The sequence below is a fragment of the Mchenga conophoros genome, linkage group LG9 (genome assembly GCF_057382185.1).
Source record: "Mchenga conophoros isolate Kocher_MC1m ecotype Shallow Benthic linkage group LG9, M_conophoros_male_GT1.1, whole genome shotgun sequence".
Taxonomy (NCBI): domain Eukaryota; kingdom Metazoa; phylum Chordata; class Actinopteri; order Cichliformes; family Cichlidae; genus Mchenga; species Mchenga conophoros.
The window spans coordinates 14,877,812-14,903,891 of NC_140534.1; the positions used below are offsets into that span (position 1 = coordinate 14,877,812).

General features: G+C 40.7%; 1 protein-coding gene and 1 pseudogene across 2 annotated transcripts; both read right to left on the reverse strand.

Annotated features, from left to right (window-relative positions):
* Nucleotides 1–5,154: 5,154 nt before the first annotated feature.
* On the reverse strand, nt 5,155–25,131 carry LOC146567050 (uncharacterized). The gene is made up of 4 exons (XM_085286665.1): nt 25,041–25,131; nt 21,753–21,858; nt 10,093–10,689; nt 5,155–9,767 (listed from the first exon to the last, which is right to left on the reverse strand). The coding sequence occupies exons 2-4, from the start codon at nt 21,768–21,770 to the stop codon at nt 9,075–9,077; spliced, it is 1,308 nt and encodes a 435-aa protein (XP_085142791.1). The 5' UTR covers nt 21,771–21,858; nt 25,041–25,131; the 3' UTR covers nt 5,155–9,074.
* Nucleotides 17,172–20,888, reverse strand: LOC146567051 (uncharacterized; annotated as a pseudogene). Its single transcript, XR_014893861.1, has 5 exons — nt 19,213–20,888; nt 18,787–18,878; nt 18,214–18,408; nt 18,049–18,125; nt 17,172–17,792 (listed from the first exon to the last, which is right to left on the reverse strand). The product of XR_014893861.1 is annotated as an uncharacterized LOC146567051 (transcript).
* Nucleotides 25,132–26,080: the final 949 nt, after the last annotated feature.

The following is a 26,080-nucleotide window of genomic DNA, read 5'->3' on the forward strand; positions in this document are numbered from 1 at the left end:
CTGTTGTTCCAGATGAGTTATATGTGTGGTGAGAAGTTGTGTTTATAAATGAGGGTCCACGCTAAGAGGACCTGCTTATGGTTTTTCCATATAAAATTAAAGAGCATGCGGTCGATGTCTTTACTAATTTTCACGACAGCGTGTACCAGTTCCCACGAATATCCAACAACCTCGCACAGCCATTGAAGTGGAGTGGACCAACATTCCACAGGCCACAATTGACAATCTGATAGACTCCATGCGACGATGTGTTGCACTGCATGAGGCAAATGGTGGTCACACCAGATACTGACCGGTTCTGGGTCCCCAGACCCCCAATAGCGCAAAAAACTGCACATTCCAGGGTGGCCTTTTGTTGTGGGCAGTCTGAGGTACACCTGTGCACTACTCATGATGTCAGATCAGCATCCTGATGTGGCACACCTGTGAGGTGGGATGGATTATCTCAATATGGCAGATGTGCCCACTACCACACATTTGGACTGATTTGTGACCACTGTTTGGGAGGGATGGTTATATTGTGTATCTGGAATGAATTTTAGGTCTCTACATCCATCCCATGGGGAATGGGAGCAGTAACAAAGGTGTTGCGTTTATATTTTTGTTGAGTGTAGATCCAAAACCAGTCTAATGTTATTAGAAATGTGTCTGTTTCTCATAAAGCCTGATTGTGTCTCATCGATAATTGTATCCAAAAACTCTTTAATTCTGTTAGTAAGTACTAAAACCATAATCTCATAGTCATTATTGAGCAGACAGACGGGTCTCCAATTATCAATAAGAAGTAAGTCTTTGTTTGGCTTTGGAATAAGTGTTATGAGACCCTGAGTAAGAGTAGGAGGGAGGGTGTTATTCTCTATACTTTCTATGAAAACCTGCAGTAAGAACGGAGCCAGGAGATTAGAAAATGATGTATAAAACTCTGCAGTTGAACCATCTGTGCCAGGAGATTTGTTGGCCTTAAGTGCAGAAATAGAATTACAAACTTCCTCCACAGTCAGAGGGCTGTCACAGAGACTTCTATCTTCCACAACAATAGTTTTTAGGTTTTTAATATTATTGAGAAACAGTGTTGAGACATCCTCATCATAGTTTGAGTTGTACAGTTTAGTATAGAATTTGGCACAGAAATGTGAAATTTCTCTAGGATTGTCAGAGACAGTGCCATTAATATTTAGTTGGTTTTGGATCTGTATTTTTCAAGCCTGAAAAAGCAGAATTTTGTTCTCCCTCCTCCAGCCACCTCTTCCTGGATCTTACAAAAGCACCCTCAGCCTTGCATCGATATATATTAGCGTATTGTCTGTCTTGTTTTAATATTGGTTTAAAATGGAGCACTGTAACAAAAAATAATTTCCCCCAGGGATCAATAAAGTATTCTGATTCTGATTCTGATATAAACCGTCCAATTTATTTTGAAGGTCTAGTAAAGTTAATTTATCTTCCTCTGAGATTTCTTCTGGGGATTTCTGGTAATAAGAGGCAATTTTGCTGATCACTTCTTCCTCTTCAGCTTTCCTTGATTTAATAATTTGACTCCCATATCTTCTCAAGAATTTGCATGCTTCAAATTTAAAAAGTTCCCAATTGGTACAAAAGGACTTCTCTGTGTTAGCTTTATTCCATAATGAGCCATTAATTTATTAATCTGCATTCTAACCATTTTATCTTTTAGTAAGGAGTTATTCATTATTTCTTCTAAGGAGTCAAGTAATTTATCATTTTCAGATTTATTATTGTAACCATATATATTTGCTGTAATGAAAGTACTGTTATTGTGTCTAATTATTGAACAAAGGTAGTGTCTAGTAGTAGCGACTGCTGTCTCCAGGTAGAAACAGCAGTGATACACCTGCTGCTGTCAGACCTGCAGGTATCAGGCTGTGATGTTTTCCTTTATAGTGGACAGAAATATTTGGAGTGGCACAAATAATTTGTGTGGCATCTTATTGAATGCAGAACAGCTGATTGTTCTGTAAATTGTTTGAAATGGTTATAAAAAAGGGGTAAAAGGTAAATGGCTGCAAAAACTTTGTTGTTTGCAAAACTTTTGCATATGATTTTAAAATTGTCAATTAATATTTGCATGTAAAATTATGAAATGTGATTCATTAAACATGTTTGTGGTTGTTACAGTAAAATATATAACTTTTTCTACTCGGATTTTATGTTTTTGTCTGATTTTAGATCAATTGTGTCAGTACAGTATGTCAAAATGAGAACATGACTGTAAATTCAGACATGTGAGGTTGTGCTGAAAAGAATGATGCCAAACAAGGCAAAGTAAATCGTTTGTAAAGGTGAAATATGGAGGTAAAATCAAAAGTAGTTAAAATTGGCCAATTATCCCCTGGAGCCCAGAGGGTTAAACGTTTTTTTAAAGTAACGCTATAGTTACTTTTCAAGTAATTCATTACTTTCAGAATCTTGTAACTCAGTTACTAACTAAGTGACTTATTTGAAGAAGTATCTAGTAACTATAATTAATTACTTTTTCAAAATAACTTGCCAACACTGTTTATAAGGAAGTGAGTCATTCGCAGGATTTGTGGAGTGTTCTGATGGTGAGAGATAGCAAACCACAGATCGTTCTATTGAGAGATATGGAGCCAGAGAGGCAGAGGAGAGGTTCTGTCATGTGGGAGTATTTTCAGTAGATTTTGGTCAGTTTTGGTTGGGTTTGCCAGCTTTGTGTTCTTGTTATTTGTTTTTTTGTGTTTATTTTATCTAAAAATGTAAAAACCTTAAATTGTCAAAACTCTGCTTTTCATAATATAAATATCATGAAATAACTTTACAAAGACTTCCATTTGACTGTTTACATTTAATGTAATAAAAAAATATTTTTAAAGTAATCTCAAATGTTATTCTACAAATGTGCAGCAACTTAATGTGTTTATTCTTTTTAGCTTATAGTCTGTGGAACCCAGGACGACCAGATACCTGCATCTCTACCAGTTTCTGTGCACTCCAGCCTTCTTTTTACAGCACAGTGTTAACTTTATGACCTTTCACAGCACCTCTGGAATCTGGATGGCCGACACCTGACAATCAGGATGAACCGTGTGTTTGGCTGATGTTTGTTTTTCTTTAAGAGTGTTTGTAAAGCACAGCACAGACAGACATGCGAATCGATCAAACTTTTCTACAAAACGTTATACCAGTCCGGGTCAGGAAGGGCGATATAGCACGGACCCGTCAGATGACTACGCCGGATGGAAACATAACCGGAAGCGTCCCAGGGACTTTCCCTTTGACCTTCATCCTGGAACCGACCTTTGACACTTGGATGTTGGCTTAATTTTTACCCAAAGAGAAGTTTGACCCTAACAAAAAAACACGATACTGTGATACTTTGATGTTTTTTTCAAATAATTTGGAGCGAGATTTATGTGACTGTTCATCTAAAATCCAGCAGAGAGTGAAAATACAAGAGCTGCTGCAATCCTCTGCATTAATGATCTCTGTTTCTCTCTTTCTGTGTGTGCATGTGTGTGTGTGCATGTGTGTGTGTGTGCATGTGTGTGTGTGCGTGCGTGCGTGCGTGTGTGCGTGTGTGCTCACAGAGGGGAGGTCACAACAGGAGTTCCCTGAGTTGACACGTATGAAGCATAAAGTCAGTTTGGAGCAGTTGGTAAACACAGAAGTACATCCAATCTTGACTAAATTTCTTGTTTATCTACTTCATGCACATTGCACGCACAAGAATCCAAATCTCTGTATCACAATGATTTCATTAAAGCCTTATTATTTTATGGGGGCAATATCACATATTACCGTAGATCATTAATAGGGAACAAAAAAGAAGGATCACATCGGCAATGTTGCTGCGAGACAGAAGTCTTGACACGTACTTATAACTTAAACCACAAAAAACTCAGTTACAGCTGGTAAGATTTGTGGTATAAACCAGACTATCACAGTCTGCATCTTTACAGGGTTGTTTTCTGCTTTTGTTCACTCCTAGTGTGATTAAAAAACAACAAACACAGAGCCCACTAACTATTAGCCGCTTTCCCCCCTAAACAGTCAGTTGACTGAGAGAAATGCAATCCATTATTGTGAACGCTGAAGGAGATGTGCTCCAAGGTCAAACTTATATTTCCTTAACTTACATCCTATGTTCTGTTTAATTCCGGCATCCCTTCATGGCTTGATGGAAAAAATTGGTTAAACCATTGCTCAACTTATGTCTGAATGATGGCAGATAATTCTGATGAAACTGACCCCGTAAGAACTTTGCAGCTGAGTCGAGGGCTCGTGGAAATAAGGTCAGGAAGTGTCCGGCGTGACTGCGCGTGCGGGCGTCTGACAGACACACTAGTGCAACTCAGAGTGTGAGCAGCAACTCCTGTATACTAAACATAAGAAAAGTAATTTGTAGTGCTTCTCTTTTTTTAAACCGAGATTCCAGGGATCATGCTTATATGGTTTTCTTTTATTCAAAAACAGGTTAGTTTAGCGATCGTGTAACTGTGTCCTTGACCTTTTTACCGGCTTGAGAAGTTGGTTCCCTGGTGCAGATATCTGGGATGGTTCAAACGCCGAGTCTCCAAATGCAAACAAAAGGTTATTTTACACGTTATTTCTTAAATGTGTATAAATGGGATGATGACGATAAAAGTAATAAACAATAAATGTAAATCTGTTTTTTTAACTTTGCAGACTCATTTACCCACTCCAGTGACAGCGATAAAAAAAAAGATCATGACTTTAAAGAGATTATGAACAAAATGCATTACATTTTGTTTTTTGCTACATTAACAACTTTTCCAACTCTGATTCTCTGCAGGACCAACACGGACACCAGTTTAGACTGAAATCCAGTTCCGACGGCACACGCAACCGTCAGCTCGTTCAAACACACGTTAAAGTGCGTTTGGCTCGACACCACCGAACAGAGGCAGCAATATAACATAGCTAACATTAACAGTGCAGTGAATCCTGCTTGTGCCGTGATATTCAGGACTGCAAACCGAGCAGCATCACTGACTTTCAGCTTGTTGTGTTTGTGGATATATGACTGACTTTAATTATCCATAAAATCATCACATTCTCTGTAAGATTAAGGTCGACTATTGAACAGCGAATATTTTAAAGGCTTTAAAACCAAGTCAGTACAAACATCACTAATGTCACATAACTCTGCCGACATGTGGCCAACAGTAATGCTTTAATGTTCTTCATTATTAAACATTTGCACATAAATAAGTGACATAGTATTCAGTAAGGCGAGTTTATTTATATAGCACAATTCAACAACAAGGTCATTCAAAGTGCTTTACAGAGACATTAAAAAACAAAAATAAAAAGCATGATTTAAAATTGATTAAAAAGAATTTAAGCTTAAAAGTGTGGATTTGGTGCTTTATTCTATAAAGACACATCTCCTGGATGCACTGGTACGCATCTTCAGTGATGTATCCTAGGGTCATCAGGTGTTTCGGGTCTCTCTCTTTTGGCCACAGCTTGTATGATGTTGGAGACATCCTCATCAAACTTCTGCCACTCGCTCTGGCTGCTGGCTGGGGGCCACTTAATCCGCTGTTGTGGAACTACACTGCTTGGATTGGAAGAGTCCTGTGCATGGAGGGACTGGGCTCTGTGGGGTGCCTCCTGGCCGGGCTCCTCCTGCGTCTCACCAGGTTCAGGACCTGTGCGTTGCACCTCACTCTCCCGCTCCAAACATTTCATTCTAGCCTGATGGACATTTAGGCCACGCTGGTTCTTGCACAGCTTGCCGCAGATACATGTCTTACTCGTAGTCCTTTCCATTGCATTAGTCGTTAACCTTAAGTCCATCCGATTGGAGACCTCATCCCCCCCCCCTCTCGGGGTCTCCTGGGGGTATCTTTCTTTAGGGCTTTCCATAGCTTTTTGGGTGCTTTCTCGCGAAAACTGCAGACCGGGATGCTAGCCCACCCTGCCCCTGGAGCCGTCTTTCCGAGCTGTCATCTGTCTCTCCAGTCGTCACCAAACTTTCTTGGTTGTCACCTAGACTCTTCCTAGGCGTCACTGGCTCAGCCAGAGTTTAACTATAAAGACACATCTCCTGGATGCACTGGTACGCATCTTCAGTGATGTATCCTAGGGTCATCAGGTGTTTCGGGTCTCACAACATCATACACCCTCGCCCAGGCGACCCAGCCGGGGGTGATCAGGCCCCGACTTGCGTACCAGTAGCTACCCACGGATCAGCCCTCTTAATCCACAGCCACCTTGTGGCTTTCTCTGCCGCTTCACTCACAGCCTGGATGGCCCTCTTCTTGGCTGCCCCAGCCACGCCCAGCCGGCCTAGGACTTTGCAGAGTGATCGTCCTGCAAAGCCCCTACAACCCACTTCTATGGGCTCATAGAAAGTCTTCCAGCCCCTTCCCCTGCACTCTTGCACTAGTTCCTGGTACTTTCCTCGTTTCCTTTCATTAGCCTCCTCAATCCGCTCTTCCCAGGGCACTGTGAGTTCCAGCATGATCAGCTGTTTTGAGGCCTCAGAAATAATTATCAAGTCTGGCCGGAGTGATGTTTTTGCAATGTTCTGAGGGAACTTTAGTTGTTTACCCAGGTCAGCCTGTAGCTGCCAATCAGAGGCTGTGTTGAGAAGGCCAGTTGTCAAATGTGGGCGCACCTGGGGTTTCTCTCCAGCCTTAATAAAAGAGATTGCCTTCCTCGGAGCATGATGATGCTTGCTGGTGCTGATTGCTGAGGCAATCTTTTCAGCAACTACTCTGAGCACCTGGTCGTGCCGCCAACGATACCGACCATCGGCCAGGGCCCTTGGGCAGCCGTAAGCATAAACCTGCTCGGGAGCAGTACTGTACTGTACTGTACTTCCTCAGGAGGCTGAGGTCTTTTAACATCTGCAGGAAGCTCCTGAGGATGTTTTACCAGTCGGTGGTTGCTGGAGTACTTTTCTATGCTGTGGTGTGCTGGGGGAGCAGCACAGCAAGGACTCATCCAGGCTGGAGAAACTGATCAGGAAGGCTAGCTCTGTGGTCGGCATGAAGCTGGACACTCTGGTGACAGTGGCAGAGAAAAGGACATTAAAGAAACTGATGGACATTATGGACAATGCCAGGCATCCTCAGCACACGGCCATAAACAATCAGAAGAGTCTGTTCAGTGACAGGTTGCTTCTCCCAAAGACAAGAACTAACAGACTTAAAAACTCCTTTGTCCCACACGCCATCAAACTTTTTAACTCCTCTCTGGAGGGGAGAGGGAGGGGAAACAGGAGGACAAAGGTGGGGGGAACAACTAAGCTGTAGTGCCTCTTCACCTCACTGTGCAATACCTTTTGTGCAATACTTTTGTAAATAGTCAACGGTGCAATAGACTCAATACTTGAAATGTGCAATTCACTTGTATTTTTATTTTTATTCCTATTTATTCTATTTATCCCCTTCGTATATTTTATTTATATTGTCTCTGTATTTATATATGTGTGTGTGTGTATAACTCTGTAACTTCTGTCGGTGCTGTGCTTTTTTGGAAATCGAATTTCCCAGAGGAACCCACCCGAGGGATTAATAAAGTTCTATCTTATCTTATCTTATCTCTTACTTTATGTAAACAGGATTAGATCGCGGCCATGCAGGTATGTCCGCTTCATTTATACGAAAGCAACAGCGATATTCCACCACTGTTTCACCATAAATAAATAACATCAATGTAACTAAAGATAATGCAGCACTTGATCCTTTTATTGATTTCACACAGATACATACAGGTCATTTCCTAAAAAAGGGAAATGTACTATTAACATTCTATTACGTGTATGTGATTATTACAGATGTAATTCATATTTCAGAGTAGTAATTGTAAATCACTCCGTGTAATCAAGATGAGAGACCACGGCTATAAAAGCGAAGGTGGATTTGGGAAGCCTGTCGCAGCCATGTCCTGTCCGTATACGCGACCAACCCATTGAGGAAGGTGCAAGATTGATAAGGAGAGTCCTCAGAATCCAGCGTATATTGCGGGACAGACAGGATCCTTCAGCTCAGCGTGACAGTGTGCTCATTGAGAGATATCGATATTCCCGTGAGGGTATTATTTACCTAACCAACTTGTTGACAAGGGGGTGCAGGACCACCACCTGTCTTTTTTTGCTCTGCCCTTTTCTTGGTTGCTGTTATGAACAAACTAACAGACTATTACAGGGTCTCTTTCCAAGAGACGAAAAGCAATATAAGAGATAAATATTACCATTCTGTAGAATACTCCTGTATTTCACTTTTATTTGTTCGCATGTTCTAGTGGGTCCTGTTGTGGCTCTAATGTGTAAGGGGATATAATATAACATATTATAATACAATATAATGCCATATAATATTGGATAATATAGTGTAATATAATAAATCTACCCTACCGCCTACTGGTGTTGGCCAGAGGGGCCGATGGCGCGATATGGCAGCCTGGCTTCTGTCAGTCTGCCCCAGGGCAGCTGTGGCTACAACCGTAGCTGCTTCCACCAGTGTGTGAATGTGAGAGTGACTGAATAGTGGCATTGTAAAGCGCTTTGGGTGCCTTGGAAAGCGCTATATAAATCCAATCTATTATTATTATTATTATTATTATTAAATCACCTACGAGTTTAATTTGTCAGCAACTTTCTGCCAGGCCTCTCTCCTTGCTTTTGCAGCCTTTGCAGTGTTCCCTTGCGTTTTAATTAAACTCTGAAACTCCTGAAATCCCTCAATCAAGAGTTCTTGCTCTGCTGCCGAACAATACTGAGCGCGCTCCTTCGACATTTTCGCTGACCACTCAGCGGGTTGCCGATCAATGTTTCTACTATCGATGCGTAGCCCCTTTTACGACACCCAGTGATGTCACATTACTGCGTCCAGCTGTACTAATCGTCAACGGCAGGTGTGTTCGGGGAACCGGATTAGCGAGCTCACGGTTAGCGCGATGGTTTGGTCTTGGATGTGTCATTTGATCTTGGATGTAGTGAGCGACGTACGAAGAACGGGCCCCTGGACAGAGAAAAAAGGACAAAACTGACTCAGTAAAACGACAGAAAATAAGATCCCATGTAAATCTGTATTATGTAGAAGTTCAGCCCAGCAACCAGTTCAGTTCAACACAAGTTTAAATGATTCTATCTGAACTCTGTGGAGCCTGATCTCAAGCTTTTTGAGTCTGACACTGAAACCAGAGGATCTTTCTGTCTCTTCAGATTCACTGTGATCCAGTGATGGGAGTGATTTCAGCCCTGAGTGATCACGCTGATGTTTGCACAGAGCAGACAATGAGGTGAATGTTTGGGCACATTGGTAACAGTGAAACAGTTTATTAGTAACGTGGGATCGTTTGTGTTTGGAGTATGAACTGAGATTCCTGAAGCTCTTGTCACACTGGTCACAGCTGTAGTTTCCTTCCATGTGTGTACGTTCATGATAGTTACGACCATTTGACTGTGAGAAGCTTTTGTCACAGTGTCTGCACTTGTATGGTTTCTCTCCTGTGTGGACTCGTTTGTGTCTTTTAAGCTCCCTTGCAGTGGTGAAGGATGACCCACACTGATCACAGAGGTGCTTTTTAACCCCACTGTGAATCAGTTCATGTTGTTTTAACTCAGTTGGTGTGGTGAAGCTTCTCCCACATTCTTTGCAGTATTTCAGTTTGTCTCCAGTGTGTCTACGTTGATGTCTTTTTAGGGTGGCTTGCTGACTGAAAGTTTTTCCACAAAGGTCACAACGAAAGTCTTTCCCACCACCACAGTGATGACAGGGTTGAGAACTGGATCCATCTGTGTCGCTCTGCTTCTAAACAAAGACACAAAGACAGTGTAAGTCAGTCCTTCAACATTTTTATCCTGAACGTCGCCTGAAATAAAGAGCATCTCTGCAGACGTCCAATTACATTTGACTGTTTCAGTTAACACACTCAGTTTACTGGGCTGCAATAACTACAATACTACCACCATAATACTACAGTAATACTAAAATCACAACTGACATGAAAATCTGAATAATCACTCAGAGCTGCTTTTCCATGCAGTAGAATTGCTAACATGCTAACACAGTTTAATGAGCAGAGTTGTTCCAAACAGTCAGGCTAAAATGACAAGATAACAATATAAATACATACCTCACAGTAACTGCACTTGTAGAGTCTCTTTCTGGTGTGGATCTGTTGGTGTCGTCTCAGGTCATGTGGAGATTTAAAAGTCTTCTCACACAGGTCACATTTATAAGGTCTCTCCTCAGTGTGGGTAAACATGTGTTGTTTTAACTGTGCATCTGTTGTAAACTCTTTGCCACACTGTTCACAGCAGTACACATCATGTCTGGTGTGAATGCGTAGGTGTATATTTCTGTGCTCTTGCCGGCTGAAAGTTTTTCCACAGATGTCACAGCTGTATGCCTTAATTCCAGAGTGGGTAACTAGATGCTTCTGTAAGCTCCTACTGTGAGTAAAAGCTCTGCCACACTGATCACAGCTGTACGCTTTAACTCCACTGTGGATGAGTTGGTGTTGTTTTAGGGAATCCTTCCAGGAAAAAGACTTTCCACACAAGTCACAGCTGAACGGTCTCTCTCCAGTGTGGATGACCTGATGCTGTTTTAGATTAGCCTTCAAAGTAAAATCCTTCCCACACTCGTCACAGGTGTGTTTTTTCTCTCCCTTTCTTCTGTGAGGTTTGTCGGCCTCCTGAGAGCGCTGACTTCTCGCTCCATGTTGGTCCTGCAGTGACAGAGATACAAACAGAGGCAGTGAGTGAAATGCAGTCGTGGAACAAACTCAACCTTCAAACTCCCTCCATTAACACTAGTTTTAAACCTGAAGGTGGAGTGTGGCACCAAACACCTTAAAGGTCTCTTATCCCCACCTGCTGGTAGTTCTAACACATTACATCCAACCTGCTGTTAAAAATAATTCATGACTGTTCAAACACTAAAATCATGCCCATTCCTGCTGATTGCACGCGCACATGCACACACACTTTTATATTATTTTATAATATAAAAATGTGTGCGTTTCCTATTACATATTTCTTTAATTTTTATAGATTTATACATAATTATTCAGTGATATTAAATCGTATTTTTGTTTATTCAAAAAGAACCCCATTAGCTTCCACAACAGATGTTGCTCATCTTCCGTCAAATACTATCACATAAAATATTATACAATAAAGTGGATTCAAAATATCAACATGATTTGGCTCTTACATCCACAGTGAAGTTTCACAATTGTTAAAATATAAGCAATCAATAATAACAATAATAATAATATCAATAACATTCAGGCACATTACACAAATTTCAAAAACAAATCATCTCTTACAATATTTACAACAACTAAAAGCTCAAAAACGGATCCCAACAAATTGGCGCTTTCGCGAGTACGTTTGCTGATAGTAACACCATGTGATTCAGCTAATAACACAGGGATTTCATCATTTGTGAAGCCAGGCTGAAAACACTCAGCAATCTGTGCATTCACGACTGGATGTAATACCGGTAGCTTAGCTGTAGCATTTGTAGCTGAGGGCTTCAGCTTCCGGGTAATGAGGAAATGACGAGGAAATTACTGATTGGCAGCGCTAACTCGAAATTTCGAGTTAATAAATCGAAATTTCGGGTTAATACACTCAACAAAAATATAAATGCAACACCTTTGTTACTGCTCCCATTCCCCATGGGATGGACGTAGAGACCTAAAATTCATTCCAGATACACAATATAACCATCCCTCCCAAACAGTGGTCACAAATCAGTCCAAATGTGTGGTAGTGGGCACATCTGCTATATTGAGATAATCCATCCCACCTCACAGGTGTGCCACATCAGGATGCTGATCTGACATCATGAGTAGTGCACAGGTGTACCTCAGACTGCCCACAACAAAAGGCCACCCTGGAATGTGCAGTTTTGTCTCACAGCAAAATGCCACAGATGCCACAAGCAATGAGGGAGCATGCAATTGGCATGCTGACAGCAGGAATGTCAACCAGATCTTTCGCCCGTGCATTGAATGTTCATTTCTCAACCATAAGCCGTCTCCACAGGCGTTTCAGAGAATATGGCAGCACATCCAACCGGCCTCACAACCGCAGACCTCATGTAACCACACCAGCCCAGGACCTCCACATCCAGCAGGTTCACCTCCAAGATCGTCTGAGACCAGCCACCCAGACAGCTGCTGGAACAATTGGTTTGCACAACCAAACAATTTCTGCACAAACTGTCAGAAACCGTCTCAGGGACGCTCAACTGCATGCCCGTCGTCCTCATCGGGGTCTTGACCTGACTCCAGCTCGTCGCCGTAACAGACTTGTGTGGGCAAATGGTCACATTCGATGGCGTCTGGCACGTTGGAGAGGTGTGCGCTTCACGGATGAATCATGGTTCACATTGTTCAGGGCAGATGGCAGCTGAGAATGTCCCAGTTCTTGCATGGCCAGCATACTCACCGGACATGTCACCCATTGAGCATGTTCGGGATGTGCTTGACCGGCGTATACAACAGCGTGTACCAGTTCCCACGAATATCCAACAACCTCGCACAGCCATTGAAGTGGAGTGGACCAACATTCCACAGGCCACAATTGACAATCTGATAGACTCCATGCGACGATGTGTTGCACTGCATGAGGCAAATGGTGGTCACACCAGATACTGACCGGTTCTGGGTCCCCAGACCCCCAATAGCGCAAAAAACTGCACATTCCAGGGTGGCCTTTTGTTGTGGGCAGTCTGAGGTACACCTGTGCACTACTCATGATGTCAGATCAGCATCCTGATGTGGCACACCTGTGAGGTGGGATGGATTATCTCAATATAGCAGATGTGCCCACTACCACACATTTGGACTGATTTGTGACCACTGTTTGGGAGGGATGGTTATATTGTGTATCTGGAATGAATTTTAGGTCTCTACGTCCATCCCATGGGGAATGGGAGCAGTAACAAAGGTGTTGCGTTTATATTTTTGTTGAGTGTATGTCGAAATTTCAAGTTAATATGTCGAAATTTCGAGAAATTAACTCGAAATTTTGAGTTATGGATCCTTTTTTTTTTTTTTTTTTTTAGTGGCGGAAACGGGCTTCCATAGTTAAGTGTTCATTGAAGTTCTGAATAGTTTGAATAATTCTCTAATGTTATAAGGCAATTTATTCCACTTAAACGTTGCTCTAAAAGTTACTTTTAACTCGAGCATTTACTAAATTGCAGTTTGTTGAAAACTGTGTAATATGATTATGTATTTCATCTGGATACTGCAGCTGAGCAGAAATAAATGTGGTGTGTTTAACAGAATTGCTTTCTTTATAAATACAAGTAGGGCTGCTCAATTAATCGCATTTTAATCACAATTACGATCTGGGCTTTCAGCGATCATTAAAAATGACTGAGCCGATTATTAGCACCTCCCTCGTGCTTTACTCTCGCGCTGCTCCGTGTGGCAAATCGAGCGCACTTCTCTGCATTTCGAACAGACGTCACAACAATTAAGAGGACCGAGGGAAGCTCGGAAAGTTAAGCAGAGCTTATTTGGAAAGAAGAGTGACTGCCGTTGGTTGAAAAGAGAGGTAAAAAAAATAAAACTTCAGTGGTGTGGAAACATTATGGGTTCGCGGAGTCAGACGTGGATCAAGTAGACAGTGTGTAAACTTTGCTACGGTGTCGTAGCTGCACCACAGAGCAACACTGCAAAGTTCACTAAACATAGATGTTTACATTTTTCATTTATTTTTTATATTGCAAACATTTGCGCTGTTATCAGTATTTGCACACTATTTTATATTATTTTTTTAAAGTCATTATTCAATACATTGTTATTGTTAACCCTTTAAAGCCGGTCAGAGCAGCACGCTCCGTTTTGCGTAACTATTTTTAAATCCCTGTAGAACCTGAACCGCGTAAGCTAGCGCAATAATTTTTTTTGCATATGAAACCGGAGGAGTTGTACTTACATCTTATGCCATCAGCTTGTCCTCTGTCACGGTTTCCTTCCACATATAGCTTTGCAAAAATTGCATAAAAAGCACTTGCAGGAACAAAAACATAATATTCCAGAAACACGCTTTGCCGATCCAATCAGCTGTTCATAACACTTCCCACATTGAACAAGACGTCAACGCGAACTATCGCATGTACGTCATTTCCTGCCCGAAACAGGAAGTGACGTCATTTTCGCGGAAAATGAAGTTTTTTACTTGTAGGCCTTAAAAGCCAATACTGATGTTTTTATAAGTCATGTTTAACTCTATACTTTTCTGAATAGTTGCTGGGATGCTTAAAACTCGAATTGCACTGCTTTAAATAGTTTATTTTGATGCACAAGCTGTTTTCTTTGCAAATAGACTACTTGCACTAGGGCATGTGACGTATTTCCGTTTCCAAATAGTACCGCTTGTGCGTTTCCGGTACGTTTGCTTATCTATCGGTAGCTATGCTAATGTCGCTTCAGAATGAGTATAAAAAGGAAAGTATTTAAAACAGAACATTTTCAAAAACAGGAGAAGAAATACTCCGAGCATTGCTGTGTCCCACTTTGATCAGCTTCAGCCAAATTTAATGGCATACTAAGTTTTCATGCCTTTCCGACCCATTCCGACTTGAGAAGACAATGGCCGGTAAACATACGCCGGGATCATTTCACGATCACCTCTCACACCAGGGTCTGCTGCAGACACTTTGCCAGTGATCAACTCATAGAGCCAACAACCCTCGATGGTCGAAGGAGGCTTATTAAAGGTGCTGTACCAACACTTTTTGAGTGGAATGGCTATAAAGTTGAACCACCGCGGCGTAGTGTTTGGGAGAGAACGGAGCGACGCCCTGAACTAGTTCCTCCTGACGATCAAGAAGAGCAAAGTCTTACAAGAGATCATGACTACTGCTCAGTCCCTGAGCCGTCTGCATTGGACATATCTGCATCAGCTGCAGAAGACCTGTCCAAAGACGTGGAGACTCTGAGGAAGGAAATACAGGAGTTACGTGTCCAGCGAGAATTTGGGTTACAGCGTTTTGCTGGCTCCGACACTGACATCCGATTCTATACCAGGTACACCTAAGTTCTATTCAAGCTAACTGTTTAAAATATACCAAGGTCACCATCAGTTAAATTTCGAAAGTTTTTCCAGTCTTAATGAAAACAAAATAGATATTTACTTTTCATCTCTAATCTGTATGCTGGTTCGGTTAGTGACAAGGAACTATTCAAACAATCAGGCATTGCTGAGAAGTTGACTGAAGACATGGCAGTGATGGTAGATAAGGGCTTCCTAATCACTGATTGTTGTAAATGCAAAGTGTACTGCCCACCTTTTCTATCTAAGCAGAAGCAGATGCCAGCATACCAGGTTAAGGAGACGCAGGCCATAGCCAGACTCAGGGTACATGTGGAGCGAGTCATTAGGAGGATCAAACAGAACAAACTTTTTGATAGCATCATTACCATGTCACATGTTTATAATATCAACCAACTGTTTGCAGTGGCATGTATGCTGTCAAATTACCAGAACACAGCATTAGTTAAAAAATGGGTTAAGTGAGACAAGATGGATTTTTCCCAAGACACCAGTGCCAGTAACTTATGGAAAATGACCTGCAGCTGAGGCCACTACAGTTGCATTTCTTCCTTCTCAGCTGACAATACTTGATTACAGAACTGGTACTTGAGTGCTGATAGTTGAGTTTCAGTTATTGATAATTCAAATTCATTGCAAATGTTTAATGTTAATAATACTGTTTAATTATATTACTATATTACTATTCAGATTCAACAAAACTGTTTATCAAAATTATAAAGTAAATCACTAAATCGTTTTAAAATCATAAGTGACATTGAGCTTTTGGAACATCAAAAATACCATTTGTCATTTTCTACAGTTCAGTTGTGTTATTGTCTAAATGTATATCAGTATGCTAGGCATGGAGTTTTAAATACTTACCATGTAAATAAGTTCTGCACAAATTCAACGTTTTAATGTGTGTTTTTAAAAATTAAATTGATGCCATTGCTTAAATAACAGTTTATTGATGTCACATAAAAGTAACATGTAACAACAAAAGAATTCATGAAATATATTGAAAATAAAACATCAGTTATTTTGTTCCAGCCAGCCTGAAGGATCTGTTTTTCTTTTTGCTATGTTTTCACTGTTCATTTTTTCAAACACAGGTATCTTGGCATATATATGTAAAAAAAGAAATAGTCTGCCTTTTCTCTGATTGCATTGTGCACATCTGTATCCATGTATATTCTTTGCACTAGGTAGTCCTCTTGTGCCCACACAACAAAGTCACACCACTGCATCCCACTGATGAGCAGTTGTCCTTGCACTTGCCAGTAATATGCGTGGCTCTTTTTTAGTTTAGGGGTACCACATTCCATCTGCACATATTTGCAGTCAATAAAGTTTTGTACATTGGGACATTTGAATTCGACGAAGCCAAACTGGGGGTATTCATTGGGGTCAAAAACAACACCATCAGGAGATGCAGCAAGCAATGGGGTGAATGACCAGACCACAGGGTGAGTAGTTAACATTCATTAGCCTACTATACTCTGCTGCTATTGCAGGCTCCATCTCAGTTCCTCTCCTCATTCCATCACCTCAGACGCCTGTCGAAGGTTAAGCCTTTCCTTTCCAAACCCAATTTGGAAACTCTTATTCATGCTTTTATCACCTCACGTCTGGACTATTGTAATTCCCTTTTAATAGGGGTCGGGTCGGGCACCTTGTCACGCCTGCAGTTAGTGCAAAACGCGGCAGCGCGATTTTTAACCGGTAGTAGGAAATTCGATCACATCACTCCGGTTCTGGCTTCCTTGCATTGGCTTCCCATTGATTTTAGGGTTCGTTTTAAGGTCCTTTTATTGGTTTTTAAATCTTTAAATGGTCTGGCTCCTGTGTACTTAACTGACTTGCTGAAGTCACATGTTCCTCCTCGCTCGCTCCGTTCAGCTGAGCAGCTGCTGCTGTCGGTCCCTAAGTCGCGGCTGAAATGCAGAGGAGACCGTGCCTTTTCAATTGCGGCTCCGATGCTCTGGAATAACCTTCCCCTCCAAATTAGACAAGCGTCATCAGTGCAGGTCTTTAAGTCCAGATTGAAAACCTATTTTTATTCCCTGGCTTTTAACTCTGTAGGAAACTGACACCTTCTTATTTATTTTATTGTTTGTAATGATTTTATGGTATTTTTAATTTGGTTGGTTGTTGTTTTGATCTGTGTTGTTCAGCACTTTGGTCTGCCTGGTGTGTTCTTAAAGTGCTATACAAATAAACGATGATGATGATGATGATGATGATGATGTCTGCTGTCTGCCTTGTTCCCTTCAATATACGCTCTGCTAGTGACTCGGCCGAGCTCTGGCCTCTGACGTGACACACCTCCCGAAACCTAGAGGCAGTCACTCTGGGCCTGCGGAGCTGATGCCACTCAGACGAAGAGCTTTGCTCACGTGTAGCTTCCTCTATTTTGTGAGCCATTTCCAGAGTTACAGACAAGCTTTTCAGATGCAGAAGCTCTTCTTCTGAGCACACAAACACACAATCTGATGGCAAGATGTCATACCCCTCCAGAGGCAAGTGCGGTGTTGGTGGTGCATCGCGGTGTAGTGTGATGTACCGGGTTGTCAAAACCGGCTGCTGATATGACAGAACACTGCCCTCCTGCACCAGCCCAAAGGCACTTTCCACAAGGGGCTTGTCAGGTCTCATGTTCATTGTGGTCACAAGTGGCCTGTCCTCAATATTAAATTTTGCATATGCCTCCGTTATTCTGAACAAGCAGGGATCTGGTAACGGACCCACCATGCCTCTGTAGAAGCCACTCCTAAAGAAAACATCAATGACAATAATGTAAAGGAGAAGGTTATTATACTGAACAACAACTAAACTAAAAACTAAAAGGTGTAAAACAGTGGTGCATAAGTTAGAGACTGGGATGTATATGTACATGACTGAGTTAGCCGTCTTCAGAAAGTGTAATGTTGTATGTAAATTAATACCTATTCTGACACATGTATGTATGAAAAAAATAGCAACATACATTTGTAACACGTGAAACCAAATTTTACAAATGTAATTACCGTACTCCAGTCTGGGCCATCCTATTTGGTACCGGCTTAGTGAAGACCATGGAGTTGATGGGTCCTGGCTTCACACCCTAACAGAAGACACATTTACTATGGATGGTGTTGCTGTTCATATGTAAACATGGACTAATTCAAAAACTTTAACCTCATTTAAATTACCACTGTCCGTGGCTTGTGCCATTGCTGTTCAGATTCCGTGCAGCTATGCACAGGGGGGACAACCGGCACTCTGAGTTGTGAGTAGTGTGCTGTTTGGAAGAGCAGTGCCACTGTGTGATTGCACATAACAGCGCCTGCCACACAGGAGCACTGGCTATGTGTCAGTATCACCGGCGATGAATCCAGAAGCTTAATCTAAGAAGAAAGAACGAAAATTAAAAATGTAACATCTTCATGGAAGAGCCGAACAGGAACATAGTTCAGTGTTATGGTTACGCACCCTCCTGAATGCTTAGTGTTTCCTTCTCTTCCTATTAAAACAACTTAACCATGCTTGATAACTGTAATAACTTAGATTGTGTATATTTGCAGTATTAACTTGTTGTCAAATGTTTCTGATCACCCAAACACACGTTGATTTAACTATCTGACTAGTCAAATTAGGAGTGATAAAGCAGGGAGACAAGGAAAACATTCAAGTTGATGGGCCTTTAGGAATGAACTTAACTAATGCTTAAATGAACTGAACCCCACTGAACGGGGATTAACAACTTTGCACAGCTTCCTGCCTACACTTAGTCTGTGTGGTGCCTCACTCTTCCTCATTGACCTGTAGCACAGGGCTCTCACACCGACCTCCCCTGACAACCTGTCTTTATTGGACACTGAATAAAGATACAAGTACCATTAGCATTATTTCTGTATTACTCATTTCAGCATGTCTTAAACATATATATTTTACACTTAGCAAGAGTAGCATTAGGTAGTTAACTACCTCCATAGTTAGCCAACTACCTAACGCCATTATAACAGTGTCTAACTACAAAAGTGACATTAGTTAAGAAAACCTCAACTATAGTTTAGGACGACATAAAACACCGTTTAAGAAAACATGTAATGTAGAGAACTGACATCAAATGAAGGACATAGCGGAGTAACGTAGTGTTTGCATTTGACGTTAGCTAGCGTTTCTTTGTCGGTTAATTTACGTTTTCTTACCTTCGTAGTTGTGTATATATGATGCAGCATATAACTTAAATCCTTTATCTAATTTGCTGGCGGGGGTAGTCGTCACTCTGCAAATCCGATGAACATCGGTGATGTTCAATTTTGGGAGCTCTTGTAGGCAGCGAGTGTAGAACGTCGCCATGGTTTAACCGCACCGGAAGCACTGGGGCAGGACTACATAGAACGCGGAAGTGTTAGTGCAAGTAGTCCATTTGCATCATAGGATTGTTTTTGTTTTTCCTGCAGTATATAAAAATTGCTGTATCTCCAAAATAAAACTATGAAGACACTCAAAATAAATTTCCTGTTGTAAACTATTTTTTGCAACTTTTTTGTATTTAAAGTTTTGAGGGATAAGCTTCTTAAATTTCTCCAAGTAGAAATATATGTAACAAAACAAAAACGATTTTCAATTTTATTTGTAGTTTATTGCACTTTTTTGCAATTAATGTAGTTACTATGGACTTAATGCATACATGTTATTAAAATATGGGCTATAACAGTTGTATTGATGTATAGCAACTTGAAATGCTCCCACAAATGGCACTACAACATGTAAAAAAAAAAATATAAGCTCTGGCGGACTTGGTTCTATGGTAGGTCTTCAAGGGTTAAATAAATATCGTCAAATAATCGAGATCTCAATTTCAGTGAAAATAATCGTGATTATCATTTTTGCCATAATCGAGCAGCCCTAAATACAAGTAAGCCATAGAATATTTTAGTCTGTACAGGAAGCCAAGAAAGTTGATTATGCATTTTATCAATATTATTATAGCATGAACATCTTAACACTAATCTGGACGCCTTATTCTGGACTAACTGAAGTCTGTTAAGATCTGTCTTATTAGCTGCTGACCAAATGATTGAACAATACTCCAGATGAGACATTACTAGTGTATTAATGACATCTTTCATAATTGAAGAACTGATACACAAAGAGCATTTCATAGCCATAGCTATGCCATGTCCCATTTTCTTAATACCAGCGTCGATGTGCTGAGACCATGAAAGGTGGTGATTTATGGTAACGCCGAGTAGTTTCATCTGGGTGACGTGTTCTAACACTGGCTATGGAAAGACTCAGTTGTGGGCTGTTGACTAATCTGCTTCTAATTAACAGATTTGGATTTAGATACATTTAAAATCATGTTGTTTTTACTTATCCAGTCAAACACATTCAGCAAATTTTGTTGTGACACGTTGGTCAATTCAGAATTGTCACTGGCTGAATAAAACATGGTGGAATCATTGGCATACCCAAGATTAAGTCAAGACATATTGCAGATCGTCAGTGAAAACTGAATAGAGAAGTGGAGCGAGGCAGCTGCCTTGGGGTAAACCGCAGTTCATAACTGAGAAATAACCATTACAATAAACCTTCTGCTATCTTCTGTCCAAATAACTTTTTTTTCCAGCACAAAGCAGCTGGTGAAAATCCATAACATTTTAGTTTATCAATCAAAAGATCAAAATTTATCAAATCAAATGCAAGAAAAATGTCTGATTGTAACCTAAGGGGTTTTTTTACATTAAGAAAAAGGCACCAAACATCAAACCAAATTAAGCCTAAACAGTAACACATGAAAGTAGAGCAGGTCGATATGACCAAAAATATTTATCACGATATACATTTGGAAATTTGCGATAACGATATAATTGACACTAGACAAAATACTTTACAACTCCACAACTTTATTAGTGCAAAAAATCCATCAATGTATTTTCACTTAAACAAGCAGCTGTTTTTTATGTGCATTAAAGTTATATAAAAATTTAACAGTGCAAATGCAAATTGCTTGCTGACAGTTTAACCAAAAGGAATTTCCAGTGGAAATTGGCTGACATTTGCATTGTTAAATTTTTATATAATTTTAATACACATAAAAAACAGCTGCTTGTTTATGGGCTCAAAATGTGGTCATAAATATTTTGTACTTGTAAAAAAGAATTTGTGTGTGCGTAAAAAAGATTTGTGTGTGCGTAAAAAAGATTTGTGTGTGCGTAAAAAAGATTTGTGTGCAGACTTAGAAAAAAAACCCCTGCAAGTTACAAGTGCGGATTTTGACCCTATTTTTCTTCCTTTCATCTGATTGTTACATTTGTGATTGACATGACATTGACCAATCAGATGAAAGGAAGAAAAATAGGGTCAAAATCCGCACTTGTAACTTGCAGGGGTTTTTTTTCTAAGTCCGCACACAAATCTTTTTTACGCACACACAAATCTTTTTTACGCACACACAAATCTTTTTTACGCACACACAAATCTTTTTTACGCACACACAAATCTTTTTTACGCACACACAAATCTTTTTTACAAGTACAAAATATTTATGACCACATTTTGAGCCCATACTTGTTTAAGTGCAAATACATTGATGGGGTTTTTTTTTGCACTAATAAAGTTGTGGAGTTGTAAAGTATTTTGTCTTGCATCAATTATATCGTCAGTTATATTGTTATCGCAAATTTTCAAATGTATATCGTGATAAATATTTTTGGTCATATTGCCCTGCTCTGTCTGTCACCTTCTGTGTTGAGCTCATTGTTTTCTCTGTAGTGGCTGAGCTGAGTCCAAGTAGCTGAAAATGTTCCTCTGCTGCTCCGTCAGACTCTTCTCCTCCTGCTGATCAGCTGGGACACAAAGCAGATCTTTGTTAGGCTCCACACTGCACTGAAGAGTCAAAGTGTCTCATATGTTCATCTGACAACAAAAAACAAAAGAATTTTGCTTCCCCAAGTGGGCAAACAGACACAAAAGGTTTGAGCACCGATACCAAAATTAGCAGTATGGCAGACCAGTAGCAGGAGAGACTGAGGCCTGTTATTAGAATCAAATGCCCAGTGGGCCGACACACCGATTTCCAACGATACGACTCTTGGTGGCGCTGTCACTTGGTGTTCGCTCGCTCTGCGGTAGAGTATCACTTCCTGTTCCTGCTCAAACACAGTGGTGTTTCTGAGTAGCTTATTTGCTTAGCAATTTAATTAACAACTTTTAAATACATTCTTTTTCATAGTATAATCTTCACGTGCTTCATCCGAAGCACACTTTCTGTGTACTCACTACCTAATTTATAGCCAAAGTATTCACTCACTTTCTCTGTACTGTTTCGCTAGCTTAGCTCGTAGCCGACTCGTTAGCACCATGGCTACTTCACCTGTCCCTCCTGCACTTTCTTGCTCATTGTGTCAGATGTTTAGTTACTCCTCGGCCTCCTTTAGCAGTAATGATATCTGTAACAAATGTAGCATATTTGCAGCGCTGGAGGCCAGGATTACTGAATTGGAGACTCAGGAGGCTTCGCACCCTTCATTCACCCATAGCTAGCCAGGCCCCTGTAGCTGGTGCAGCCGAAGATAGCGTAGGCCCCGCTAGCTGTTCCCCGGCAGACCCCAAGCAGCTGGGGAAAGAGGGCGGCTGGGTGACGGTGAGGAGGAAGCATAGTCCTAAACAGAAGCTCCAGGTACACCACCAACCCGTTCATGTGTCTAACCGTTTTTCCCCACTCGGCGACACACCCGCCGGGGGTTGAACTCTGGTAATTGGTGATTCTGTTCTCAGACATGTGAAGCTAGAGACACCAGCAACCATAGTCAATTGTCTTCCAGGGGCCAGAGCAGGCGACATTGAAGGAAATTTAAAACTGCTGGCTAAGGGTAAACATAAATTCAGTAAGATCATAATTCACATCAGCAGTAATGACACCCGGTTACACCAATCGGAGGTCACTAAAATCAATATTGAATCGGTGTGCAACTTTGCCAAAACAATGTCGGACTCTGTAGTTTTCTCTGGTCCCCTCCCCAATCAGACCAGGAGTGACATGTTTAGCCACATGTTCTCCTTAAATTGCTGGCTGTCTGAGTGGTGTCCCAGAAATGATGTGGGCTTCATAGATAATTGGCAAACCTTCTGGAGGAAACCTGATCTTGTTAGGAGAGACGGCATCCATCCCACTTTGGATGGAGCAGCTCTCATTTCTAGAAATATGGACAAATTTATTAAACCCCCCAAAATATGACTATCCAGAGTTGGGACCAGGAAGCAGAGTTGCAGTCTTACACGCCTCCCTGCAACTTCTCTCCTCCTGCTACCCCCCCAAAAACCCATCTCCATAGAGACTGTGTCAGCTTCCAAAAAGACAAAAACAAACTAAAAACCAGCAACAAACAACTTAAACATAAACAATCACAAAGAAAGAACAATACAGTATCCACCTCTGAACCAAAGAGTAAAACAGTGAAATGTGGATTATTAAATATTAGGTCTCTCTCCTCCAAGTCTCTGTTAGTACATGACTTAATAATTGATCAACAAATTGATTTACTCTGCCTTACAGAAACCTGGTTGCAGCAGGATGATTATGTTAGTTTAAATAAATCAACACCCCCGAGTCATTCTAACTACCAGAAATCTCGAAGCACAGGCCGAGGGGGCGGTGTGGCAGCAATTTTTCACACTAGCCTATTAATTAATGAAAGACCAAGACAGACTTTTAATTCATTTGAAAGCCTGATGCTTAACATTGTCCACCCCAGCTGTAAAACCAGTCTTACTTGTTATCATCTATCGTCCACCTGGGCCTTACACAGAGTTTGTCTGACTTCTCAGACTTTACATCTAATTTAGTTCTGAGCTCAGATAAAAATAATTATTGTGGGTGATTTTAACATCCATGTAGATGCTAAAAATTACAGCCTCAGCATGGCATTTAATCTGTTATTAGACTCAATTGGCTTCTCTCAAAATGTAAAAGAAGCCACCCACCACTTTAATCACACTCTAGATCTTGTTTAAACATATGGCATAGAAACTGAACATTTAACAGTGTTTCCTGAAAACCCTCTCCTGTCTGATCATTTCCTGATAACATTTACATTTACAATAATTGATTAGACAGCGGTGGAGAGTAGACTTTATCAAAGTAGATGTCTTTCTGAAAGCGCTGTAACTAAGTTTAAGAATATAATCCACCCACTGTTATCATCTTCAATGCCCTGTACCAACATAGAGCAGAGCAGCTATCTGAACGCTACCCCCAACAGAGGTCGATTAACTGCAGGAATGTCTTAAAGACATAAAGACCTGGATGGCCGCTAACTTTCTGCTTCTTAATTCAGATAAAACTGAGGTTATTGTACTCGGCCCTGAAAAGCTTAGAAATATGGTATCTAACCAGATTCTTACTCTGGATGGCATTACCTTGGCCTCCAGTAACGCTGTGAGGAACCTTGGAGTCATTTTTGACCAGGACATGTCCTTCAATGCACATATTAAACAAATATGCAAGACTGCGTTCTTCCATTTGCGCAACATCTCTAAAATTAGAAATATCCTGTCTCAGAGTGACGCTGAAAAACTAGTTCATGCATTTATTACTTCCAGGCTGAACGACTGTAATTCATTATTATCAGGATGTCCAAAAAACTCACTGAAAAGCCTTCAGCTACAGAACAATGGAGATTTCCGTTATATGGTAACGCCTGCAACTCACGTGACGCCCAGAATTGTACAATACGGATGCTCGAGAGCGCGCGTGTGATGCAAGTATGTGTAGAGTGTTGAGCGCGTGATCAGTGTTGAGAAAAACAACTCACGAAACTTGACCTTTCTTTACTCGTGGCTCACTTGCACTTCTAATCTATTCGTTTGCACACTTACACACCCAGCAGCTGTTTCCTGTTTTGCTACACTCTGGAGAGCCTCGCCTTTAACGGTCTCCTCTCACAGAGAGCAACAGAAAACTTCATTCAGAAAACTTCGAAAAACTCGAGATTGACTGAACTCAGTTCAAAGTTACCTTGACACTTACCTTTAGATGTGAGAGGTAGCGATGGTCCGCTTGAAGCTGACGCTCCGGTGCGTGTGTCAAAAAGATTAACTGCTTCAGAAGCACTGTGTCGAGGCTTGATTCGTTTGGCCAGAGTCACGTGATTAGTGACGTCTGAAGCTTCATTTAGAACGTACTTTTTTACTGAACTTTATTGAAACACAATAAGTATACAACATACAAACACATGAAGTTTAAGAAAGAACAGAACATGAACATACAAAACCAGGGGTAAAAAAAATAATTATATGAGTACGTGCAAAAATCAACATATATAAATATTGCTCCTTTTTGTTGGTTGAGTCTGATATTGATTGTATGTACAATTCCATATCCTTATAAAAAAGCAGAAATATGGTGTTTTATTAATAAACTTACATTTATGGATAGAACATTTAGCTAAACGTATTAAGAAATGTATTATAAAAAACATTTATCATTCTTCCTGGTGAACTTAAAGAAACAGAATAAAAACATTTTCCCATCATTAAGAAAACTCCCTTAAAATATGGACAATAACAAAACTGCTAAATTCTTCCAGAATCTCTGTGTAGAGGAACAGTACCAAAAAAGATGTGCTACAGTTTCTGGATGATGCCCACAGAAAGTTCAATTAGTATTTATGTCTCTTTTAAATGTTACCATATAGTGACTGGCTGGGTAACATTTATGAAGAATTTTATATGAGATTTCCTTCACCTTGTTTACAATTAGATATTTATGGGCTCATCCTGACTGTCTTCCAGGTGATATCTGGAACATGTTGGTTCCAGTAAGATATTATATATATGGGAGAGACACGATATCTTCTTGGAATAAACTACGTATTCTCTTATTGCTGTTACCAAGTTCCTGTGAAAAGCAGATTTTTCCCACTGCTGACTCAGCTGGATCAGGGAGAGTGACTGAGGTAGATATTGAACTGTCAGTGTTTTTATATAACATTAAAGTACCTGAGGGTATGGCACCAAGCACCATTGAGAATTCCCAAACACTTACGGGAAATTATATAGTGTAAGGGA

Bases quoted from the DNA above. Each gene is read 5' to 3' on its own strand.
- LOC146567050 (XM_085286665.1), bottom strand. The intron at 9,768-10,092 runs GTATGTATTTAT...GTCTTTGTTTAG, and splicing joins ACAAGTGCAGTTACTGTGAG to AAGCAGAGCGACACAGATGG.